The 11156-nt window shown below is 44.1% G+C and overlaps 1 protein-coding gene across 1 annotated transcript; it reads left to right on the top strand.

The window, feature by feature from the left end:
- The first annotated feature begins 2065 nt into the window (after positions 1 to 2065).
- xaf1 (XIAP associated factor 1) lies at positions 2066 to 10641 on the top strand. Its single transcript, XM_056283959.1, has 7 exons — positions 2066 to 2198; positions 3240 to 3375; positions 3895 to 3951; positions 8333 to 8558; positions 8655 to 8722; positions 9062 to 9322; positions 9815 to 10641. The coding sequence occupies exons 1-7, from the start codon at positions 2161 to 2163 to the stop codon at positions 9845 to 9847; spliced, it is 819 nt and encodes a 272-aa protein (XP_056139934.1). The 5' UTR covers positions 2066 to 2160; the 3' UTR covers positions 9848 to 10641.
- The last annotated feature ends 515 nt before the right edge of the window (positions 10642 to 11156 follow it).

Raw genomic sequence — 11156 nt, 5'->3', positions numbered from 1 at the left:
TAATTTTATTTTGCACTAACTTCATGTGTATGTGTTTATACTTGGAAAAGGAGGATGTTACGGGTCTAGATAGATCGATGCCATCGGCTATCCACTAGTTTACCTTAGATACACATGACCCGCGCTCAGGAACATGTTACATCACTTTGAATATACTTGGCTGCACTGAGCAACTCGTGTGTGTGTCATTCTTTATAAGATAGCCTACTGAAACAGGCGTCGCCGCGGCAGCAGTTTCTCGCGGCAGCGGGACTCAGAGGGACTGTGCTTCTGCCATGCTAGGCTTGTGCACCATGCACTTTCAGCAGGGCGGGAAAAGCCAGGGCCGGCGCTCAGTAGCAGCCCTGAGCGTTGGCGAGGAAGGCAGGCTGCTGTTTATTCAGGACACCATCTCCGGCCGGCGGTTGCTAGTTGATTCGGGCGCGCAGCGGAGCATCCTGCCTGCGACACCAGTGGGAACGGTGGCCGGTGGATTCGGCCCCCCTAGGGATGCTGTTAACGGCACCCCCGTACGCACCTATGGCACGAGGTATATGGAGGTGGTTTTTGGAGGTCGGCGGTTCGGCTGGGACTTTGTAATGGCGAAGGTGTCCCTTGCCCTCCTGGGTGCGGATTTCCTGCGCGCTTATGGGCTGTTGGTAGCCGTTAAAAACCGCTGCTTGATTGACGCCGTCTCCTTCTGCTCCTACCCATGTACGCTGGGGGAGGCGGGTCCCATCGGCTTGTCCAACATGATTGCCACCGGGGATGAATTTCAGCGTCTGCTCGCTGAGTCTCCGGACCTCACAACGCCCATACTCTCATCAGCAGTCACCAAGCATGGGGTGGAACACTACATCACCACCACGGCCCCCCCCCCAGTCTACGCCCGTGCACGGCACCTCGACCCAGCCAAGCTCGCCATCGCCAAAGAGGAGTTTGCCAACGTGGAGCGCCTCGGCATCGTGCGCCGCTCCGACAGTCCATGGGCATCCCCCCTGCGTATGGTCACGAAGTGCCACAGTAGACCTTCTGTCGGTTCGGACCAGACGGGATAGCCTTCGTTGCCCAACACCTTGTCGTCAGTTTGTGGTTTGTCCCTTCTCGGACCAGTGTCGGGAGGTACTCACCACTGCTGACCGGGAGCAGCCCACAAGCCTTGCTGCTTCAGAGGTGCTCTGACCCAGTCATCTGGCCATAACAATTTGACCCAAGTTGCTCAGGTCTTTACTCCTACCCATTTCTCCTGCATCCAACACGTTGACTACGAGAATGATTGTTCACTTAAAATCTGATCCACCCAGACCTTGACATGTGCCCTTCTTTGGAGATGATCAACGTTATTCGGTTCATCTGTGAGTGGTTATAATGTTTTGGCTAGTCAGTGTATATATGTAGTTTAAGGAAAGTTTATTGATGATTTCTTTCATATGGAATGGCTCTACAAAAGGAAATGTATATTTTTTTCTTGAAGGATATCTAAATACTTGTTTTGGTGTGGATGACTGGTAAATGGCAACAATGCACGACTGCCGAAAGGCCTATGAAATCAGTATTTTCATGGAACTCTTCGTGGTTTTTCAGGTTTACAGTCTTTTCCAATTTACAAACTGAAAATATTGGTATGTTAATTAATATTCACTCTACAGTGACTTTGACAACCGTTCTGAAAGACATGGACTCAATGTTCCTCAAACATCTTTTAAAAATAAACTCATACAGGCCATTTTGTATCATTTCCTCATTTTAACCCTGACCTCACTTTTCACCCTTTGTAAAGTCAAAGCATTTCCTCTGTGATGCAGAAAAGATCAGAATACTTAAACACACACACACACACACACACACGCACGCACGCACGCACGCACGCACGCACGCACGCACGCACACACACACACACACACACACACACACACACACACACACACACACACACACACACACACACACACACAGGTATTATGGAGGTCTACATAATTTTTTGACGAGCGAAATGAAACAAGTCGCATCTCGCCCCATCTAGTGACCAATGTGCATAATGACAAGTGGGACCAGCCCGTTCAACTTCACTTTCTGTTGCGGGAAATCGAGACTGAAAGTCAAGTCGACAAAAAGAGTCTTATTACATTCAGTCCGACTTCGGTTCATTCATCTTTGGGTCATCGGTCAGAATTCAGTTTCATGGACGACAAGCAGGCAACGCGCGTCTGCAACCTTTGGTAAAACCTTATATTACTTGTTTAGACGCAGTAAGATTTAATCGTACATACTCTAGTACACTAAACTCTAGAAGTCTCTCTTTGTGACACATCAAATACTATTTCATAATGGTCCGGTTGGCAAACCATAACCGCGTTTTGAACATCAGTTAACCCAGTTTACTTTACTTTTAATTAGTTAGATTAACGGGGGGGGGGGGGAATCACGTTTTTTTTCACAAAACACAAAATCACTTTCATTTTTACTTTCATAGCGCAGTTTCAGCCTCTGCCGTTTGGAGGGAAGGACAGTGATTGTCTTTATTATTCATTTGGCAATATTAGGTCGATTCCTAATGTTAGGGTTATTTTTCAATTATTCCTGTTTTAGGGGTCCAAGTATTTTACTTTCGGTACACAGTTAAAAGTGTCAAGGTGGTTAGATGCATTGTTCCCAACAAGCTCCCAATGTTAGAAAATGAGACAATTAACCCTGTCTGCCTGCCTGTTTCTGCCTGCCTGTCCGCCTGTTTCTGTCCATCTGCCTGCCTGTTTGTCTGTCTGTCTGTCTGTCTGCCTGCCTGTTTCTGTCTGTCTGTCTGCCTGCCTCCTTGCCTGCCCGCCCGCCCTTGTCTGCCTGCCTATTTCTGTCCGTCTGCCTACCTATTTCTGTCTTTCTGCCTGCCTGTCTGTTTTTCTGTCTGTCTGTCTGCTTGCCTGTTTCTGTCCATCTGCCTGCCTGTTTCTCTTTGTCTGCCTGCCTGCCTGCCTGCCTGTCTACCTGTTTCTGTCCGTCTGCCTACCTATTGTCTTTCTGTCTGCCTGCCTGTCTGTCTGTCTGTTTTTCTGTCTGTCTGTCTGCTTGCCTGTTTCTGTCCGTCTGCCTGCCTGTCTGTCTGTCTGCCTGCCTGTCTGTCTGTCTGTCCGCCCACCCGCCTGTTTCTGTCCGCCCGCCCGCCTGCCTGCCTGCTTGTTACTGTCCGTCTGCCTGCCTGTTTCTGTCTTTCTGTCTTTCTGTCTGCCGACCTGTGCATCTGTCTGTCTGTCTGTCTGCCTCTTCAGCCACAAAGAAGTAGCTGAGGCAAACTTCGATCTCCACGAATCACATTGTCGTCGGTACCTGTGTCTGTGTCCTGACTGTAACGAGCCAGTTAACAAAGAACATCTCGACCAACACAGATTAGATGAGCACACCCAGGTACACACACACACACACACACACACACACACACACACACACACACACACACACACACACACACACACACACACACACACACACACACACACACACACAGAGCTTTATCTCCCTATATGTATGAGGACCCTCACTGACTCATTAATACTCTCATCCCTAACTTTAACCATCAGCACTACATAGTTACCCTTAACCCTTATCCTAATCCCCATTTTAAATGTAACCCTAAATCTAAGTCCTATAGTTGGGAACACCATCGATGATTTAATGGCTGATTATGACCCGGTTTGGCCCCGACTACTGATCTTCAAGACTGTGGAGCGTCTGCACCAGTCTGTGCAAAATAGAACAGTCAGCATACGTTGTCTCGGGGTGTGTAGGGTTCAGAGATTCAACACTCAAATCATCCGCTTATTCTCTTGTGTGTGTGTGTGTGTGTGTGTGTGTGTGTGTGTGTGTGTGTGTGTGTGTGTGTGTGTGTGTGTGTGTGTGTGTTTTCCTTTCTTCTTTCTTTGACAGGTCAGGTGCTCTAAGTGTAGCCAAAAGGTGGACCGTTGCCATCTGACAGATCATGAGGTAGACTGACTGTATTGGAATGAGTGTGTATGGCATTGAAATATATATTAAGATAGATGAGGTTAACTCAATATTGGAATTTCGTCTTGCATTTGTTCTCCAACTGGCTTGTTTTATCTTCTTTCTCTAGTTTACTTTCTTGTCTGCCGTGCAATCACTTCAGACTCAAAGTCCATTATAAGTGTGTCCATCTAAATAACCAGTTATCTTATCTTGACCGTGTCAGTCAGCTGATTACATTGGCTTTATTATGACTGTTTGAGTTATGACTTACAAAAAATAGCTGTGTCATGCAGCTGGAAATTATGAGAGGCCGTATAGGCCATATCCCATACTTTAACTCTCACATACTTTAACTCTCACATACACTACTGAAAATGCTCTCACATGCTACTGACAATGCTCTTATATACACATGTGAAATCCTCTCACATACTACTGAAATTCCTCTTACATACAGCTATTGCATTTCAGTAGTATGTGAGATTTTCAGTAGTATGTGAGAAGATTTCACATATATATGTGAGAGCACTTTCAGTAAAGTATGGAATATGGCCTATATGGCCTCTCATAGAATAACATGTCTCCCTTAATAGTAAGACTATGTTTGATACATTGTAACAATTCAAACAATTGTAGGCGCTAGTCTTGGGGTTGCGGAAAGGCTTGCGAGAGCACACAGGGCGGCTGGATGAAAGGACGAGGCGCACCAGTCTTAACAATCCACAAGTGTTATGCTTCGTCCCCACGTACACAGGCATTTTGAAAACGTAGCTTTTTCTTTGCGTTTTTGGTCTTCCGTCCACACGCACACTGCATTCTAGGACATTGAAAACGGACCTTCTGGGAACTTCTTCCAGGGTGAAGACTTTCAGAAACTCCGTTTTCAGTGTTGACATGTAGACGGAGAAAACTGAGTTTTTGGCTTGTTGGCTTTTTTTTTCCAGGCTTCTGATCCCTAGTCCACACGTGCACGGGTATTTTTGAAAACAAGGTTTTTCCTTCTTCATTTGAAAAAAAAACTCATCCACACAAGCACTGTTAAAAAAAGAAATTCTCAGTCCAAATGAAAACGCAAAAACCCCAGGCTACTCAGCACATGAATGTGATGTCAGGAGCATGGCAAACCAACAGGCGGCGATATAACCCTAATAGAGCCTGAAGGCGTGAGACTCCCGCAGATGCGTGAGAGTTGGCAACGCTGGACACGGTCAAAACTGAAAACAGAGTCTCTGTAACTCTTCACCCGAAGGAGTTTCCCAAAAGGTCCGTTTTCAGTGACCTTCATCGCAGCTTTCCTGTGGACGAAAGGTCAAAACATTTTCAAAGAGCAACGTTTTCATAAATACTCATGTACGTGTGGGCTGGGCATGATTAGCTAGCATGGCTTTAGGCCGCCTGTTTGTTCAGCATGCTTCTGACAGCGCATTCATTGTGTTGAGTTAGCATGTGTTGTTTCATTTTCATTTAGTGGATGGAGATTTGTTTTTTAAACACACACCACAAGCCCACACAACCTTCCTCTGGTCAGGTGAATCTCTGACATCCAACTGCATGAACAGAATGCAGTTTAATTGCACTGTGTAAAATCACAACATGTGATCCAACACATATTAAGAATTTATTTTCAAAGCAGTACACATCTGTTTCGAAATTAAGATCATTACTTTAGGGCAGTGTTTCCCAACCCAGTCCTCAAGGAACCCCTATCCTGCAGATTTTCTTTTGCAACCCTGAATAGGTATCTGTTTGTAGTTATTCGACCAATCAGCAATTAATTATGTCAGGTGTTGCGCACCTTGCATAATAAAGGGCTGTGAGATGATTGGTTGAGTAAGTACAAGCAGGGCTGCCTATGCAGGGTTACAATGAAAATCTGCAGGATAGGGGTTCCTTGAGGACTGGGTTGGGAAATGCTGCCTTAGGGTCATCAGTTAAATTAAGCTAGTCTAAGATTGTGGCAGGGCCCTGAAACAACCCAGCCTTCTGTGGCACAGAGACACAGACCACGATGGTGATTGAGGACTAAACAGCCATCTATCAAAATCACACAGATTAAAAGAATTACGAGGGAGAGACCGAAAGAGTGGTGGGGGTGCCGGAAAAAATATATTTTATCAATATATCTTACTAATGAGTATTATAGTGTTAATTAATAAAAGCAAATTCTTTTAAAATCTTACCAAGGAATTAACATGACAAAATTTATCATTTAAATGGTGAAGGGACTGCGTTTATACAGCGCTTTTCTGGTCTACCGACCACTGAAAGTGCTTTACAGTGTATGCCCCACATTCACTCATTCACACACCCATTCACACACTGATGGTGGAGGCTGCCATGCAAGGTGCCAACCTGCTCATCAGGAGCAGTTAAGGGTTCAGTGTCTTGCTCAAGGACAGGCGCCGCATCAACGGGGGTGCCAAAAGACCGTACGCAAAAAAATAAAATATATACACTACCGTTCAAAAGTTTGGGATCACCCAAACAATTTTGTGTTTTCCATGAAAAGTCACACTTATTCACCACCATATGTTGTGAAATGAATAGAAAATAGAGTCAAGACATTGACAAGGTTAGAAATAATGATTTGTATTTGAAATAAGATTTTTTTTACATCAAACTTTGCTTTCGTCAAAGAATCCTCCATTTGCAGCAATTACAGCATTGCAGACCTTTGGCATTCTAGCTGTTAATTTGTTGAGGTAATCTGGAGAAATTGCACCCCACGCTTCCAGAAGCAGCTCCCACAAGTTGGATTGGTTGGATGGGCACTTCTTTGAGCAGATTGAGTTTCTGGAGCATCACATTTGTGGGGTCAATTAAACGCTCAAAATGGCCAGAAAAAGAGAACTTTCATCTGAAACTCGACAGTCTATTCTTGTTCTTAGAAATGAACGCTATTCCATGCGAGAAATTGCTAAGAAATTGAAGATTTCCTACACCGGTGTGTACTACTCCCTTCAGAGGACAGCACAAACAGGCTCTAACAGGTACTATTTAATGAAGATGCCAGTTGGGGACCTGTGAGGCGTCTGTTTCTCAAACTAGAGACTCTAATGTACTTATCTTCTTGCTCAGTTGTGCAACGCGGCCTCCCACTTCTTTTTCTACTCTGGTTAGAGCCTGTTTGTGCTGTCCTCTGAAGGGAGTAGTACACACCGGTGTAGGAAATCTTCAATTTCTTAGCAATTTCTCGCATGGAATAGCCTTCATTTCTAAGAACAAGAATAGACTGTCGAGTTTCAGATGAAAGTTCTCTTTTTCTGGCCATTTTGAGCGTTTAATTGACCCCACAAATGTGATGCTCCAGAAACTCAATCTGCTCAAAGAAGTGCCCATCCAACCAATCCAACTTGTGGGAGCTGCTTCTGGAAGCGTGGGGTGCAATTTCTCCAGATTACCTCAACAAATTAACAGCTAGAATGCCAAAGGTCTGCAATGCTGTAATTGCTGCAAATGGAGGATTCTTTGACGAAAGCAAAGTTTGATGTAAAAAAAATCTTATTTCAAATACAAATCATTATTTCTAAACTTGTCAATGTCTTGCCTCTATTTTCTATTCATTTCACAACATATGGTGGTGAATAAGTGTGACTTTTCATGGAAAACACAAAATTGTTTGGGTGATCCCAAACTTTTGAACGGTAGTGTATATATATATATATATATATATATATATACTTAAAAATATTACATGTAGCTATATTCTAATCCAAAATTCTTACCCAAGTAATAATATTTATAAATATTAAACTTTTAAAAAACAAATAGGCCTATAACCAGAAATTGTTTACTGTACTTTTGTGTGCATTGCATCCTCTGCACCCCTGCTCAAGGACACTTCAGCACGCTCTCTAGGGAAGCGAACCAGCTAACCTTCCGATTACTAGACGACCCGCTCTACCTCCTGAGCCATGTTGTCCATTTAACATTTTGTTGCAAAAAAATACAAACCTCTTAAATTACGAGCACCTTTTAAAATAACCAGAATTAGAAAACAAATAGCAGCTATACACAAGTTTCCTAAATACATAGAACTACACGCCTCTTTTAAACGACCTTGCTAGTTTTTATTCTCCATGAAGCAGTGAAGAGGTTTTGGCATAATGTGAATGATGGGTCCAAAAGGATTTATACTGCATCCTTTGCAATATGGGACTATTGAGCATGTGTACATTGCGACACTGATCCTGAAACAATATATTGTTCTTCCCGAGCTAAACGTGAGACTGAAGGTCAGTTTGAGCGAGTGAGTTAGACGACAGGTTCATGTGCTGATTCGGATGTGAAAAAGGACTGGAAACCCCCATTTCATAAATGTAAACCTGTCTCTGTGATGAGGTGGGTTTAAGCTCCACTTCTCCTGCATCTCTCCCAGTCTTCCAAATGTGAGGAGCGCCTGCAGGGCTGTGACTTCTGCCAGCTGGAGGTTCCCTGGAAAACTCTGCAGGAGCACACCATGGTCTGTGGTAGCCGCACGGAAATGTGTCTGGAATGTCGTCAATATGTTACCCTGAAGGATCAAGTGAAGCACACCCAGACCTGCCCTGCAACTGAAACTGCCTCAGCTGCCCCCGATACCCCCATTCAGAAATCTGCTGCAAGTAAGCAGAACCCAAACAAGCAGCTTGAGGACTTTTCCCTTCCCCAACCTGACTGGTAATGCATGTTTTTTTTTTGTTTTTTTTTATCTGTCCCAGGGCAAAAAACACTGATTTGTGAAGGATGCATGGCTTCCTTCCCAGCAAAGGATATTAATGAACATAAGGTACGTCTATCATAAGCATTTGGCTTACTGTCATGGGCACCGTTCCTTCTTACAGACCACACAAAAAAAGTGAGAAAAAGGGTTTCTCCCATTAGAATGAATGGGAAGTATTTGTCATAAAAAACTTAATTATTGTTGGAAAAAAAGACCCTGAAAACTATATCCCTGACATTAACAACCTGCTAACTTTATACTTTTTAAACTTGTGAAAAGAGTATAGGTATAGCTTTCCAGTGAAAGCCCATCTTTATTTAACATTAACCCCCAATTGCTCCTAGACCATAGCCATTATGAAGATATGAAATAACTTTCAGTTATGCTTCCATCTATCAAAACCAGCTGGAGTGCTTTTCCAGATCCAGGAGAGGCCTGGAAATGTCTGAGAATCGAAAGAAGCAGGAGGCGGTGACAAGAGGGAGGAAGGAGAGGGAGGAAGGTGATACCTATGGGGCGGAGGCCAGTCCTCGACTCAGCAGCTCCTTGAAAGCCATCACTTTGTCCGACCGGCCCAGGAAGGGAGACTTAGAGGATGGAGACCAAATCAGCTCCTGTCCCTACTGTCATCTGGCCCTGCCTCAGCTCACACTACGCTGGCATCAGGTAGCCTTCAGAAACATGTCCCCGTTTGTGACACCAAAATGTTTGGTGGTGTAATGAATTAGTCACAAAGTATATGTCACAGGATACTATGTCTGCTGGCAATGGATTACTGGTGTTAGATTACTTACAAACATGTTTGAAAGGAGAAAAAAACACTATGCTTATGGTCAATTATATGACAAGCCACTCTCGAATATAATAGAATAATGTAAACATTTTATTCATATATATATATATATATATATATATATATATATATATATATATATATATATACATTCTGCAAGAGATTTAGTTCTGAGGCTAACCTTGCTAGCTCTTTCCATTTTCATTAGGACAACAGCCAAACAATACATGCAAACATGTCCAGATATTCATTCACACAAGTAACTGAGAGGAGTGTGTGTTGACTTGAAAAGAATGGTGGCATTGAGTACATTACAATGATCTTTAATGAAAAGTTTATAAGTGCGTTTTCCTGTTTGCTTTCAGGCCAAGTGCAAAGTCCACATCCGCTTGAAATGAAGAGGACATCTGCTGACAGTGGATATGCAGCCATTGTAATACCAAATCAGCATTAGGAAGAGGGGGAAGGATATGCATTATTAGCCATTCAAATGTCATTCAAACTCCATAATTTAGATTTTGAATTCAATAAAACTAAAAGATTAAATAAATTTTGATTTTGTAATTTGAGGAAGTGGTTGAGGGTGCAACACTACGCTATGATTGATAAATCAAACTAAAGGGCCATGACTAAAAAGGGTGTGCTTGGGGTCCTGCGACTACAGAAGACATCACTACTTCACACATTATGCTTGGGTAGGGGCTAGTTCAGTTTAGGAACAGCGGGAAACAGTAGATTGATGTTAGAAAAGAGTTTTGTTGTATGGATCGTTGCCTCGTCCCTGGAGACCTTCACAACCAATTTCCAGGGGACCCAGACTGAGATGGGCTGGTTGAGGATGGGCCTCAGTGCTGGGGCTGGGCCTACCTCCTGGACGTCTGCCTTCGCCAGGTCTTCAGGGGGCTCAAAAGGGATGGTGACCATGTCTGCGCCATGCTCATCTGCTGTTGCTGGCAGCAGACGATGTGCTTCAATCTGTCCCTCCGGCGCCACCACACCTTCATCTTCACCGGGGGCATGTACCAGAGTACAAACTGTGAGCTTAGAGCCACCATATGCTATGTCCACTCCTATGGCCACTACCTCAAGGATCTTGACATCCGCTTCTTGCACCCATCCAACTCCAAGGTAGCCTGCCCCTGCTATCACAACCTGATATCACAACCTGAGAGTGCTTCTGACCTCTTTGCAGAGGACTGGCTGCTGGCTGCGATGCCTGCGGCCATGTCGGGCTGAACCGGTCCGTGTTGACCCAGGCTGTCTGTGGTGCCTTCATCTGCAGCCTGAACTCCTTCCTGTGCGGACAAGGTGCCCACCTGAGTCACCTTAACCTGTGCACAGCTGGGCTGGGCCTGACCCAGGGATTTGAGATGCTCACTCGTCATACAGCATGATGTATCACCTACTGCAAAAGTGCCTATCATACAGCATTAGCAACAAAAAAAACTCTTCTGCGTCAATTTGATATTCATAGCAGAAAAAGCATGCTCTAAGAGCCAATTATAGAAAACCTCTTGCATATCAAAAACTGAGTTTTTCAAGGCCATGGTATAATTTATAATTACTAACATGCTTTGTTTTGGGTTGTCTCCCCACTGAAGGGGTTATATGTAGCCTTCAGCTTTTGGTTTTGTGTTCTGTCTATCATGGCGCTTTTGAGCAAGGCACACATTCAATAAAATTATTATAGGATCTATTCAGTCATCA

The sequence above is a fragment of the Lampris incognitus genome, chromosome 7, assembly GCF_029633865.1.
Source record: "Lampris incognitus isolate fLamInc1 chromosome 7, fLamInc1.hap2, whole genome shotgun sequence".
Taxonomy (NCBI): Eukaryota; Metazoa; Chordata; class Actinopteri; order Lampriformes; family Lampridae; genus Lampris; species Lampris incognitus.
The sequence above is the reverse complement of the archived record's forward strand: the minus strand, read 5'-3'. Positions and strand labels throughout refer to the sequence as shown.

Excerpts from the sequence above, each read along its gene's own strand:
- xaf1 (XM_056283959.1), top strand. The coding sequence starts at position 2,161 with ATGGACGACAAGCAGGCAACGCGCGTCTGCAACCTTTG. Across the intron at positions 2,199-3,239 it reads ACGCGCGTCTGCAACCTTTG|CCACAAAGAAGTAGCTGAGG; the intron begins GTAAAACCTTAT and ends CTGCCTCTTCAG. Across the intron at positions 8,723-9,061 it reads AGGATATTAATGAACATAAG|CTGGAGTGCTTTTCCAGATC; the intron begins GTACGTCTATCA and ends TATCAAAACCAG.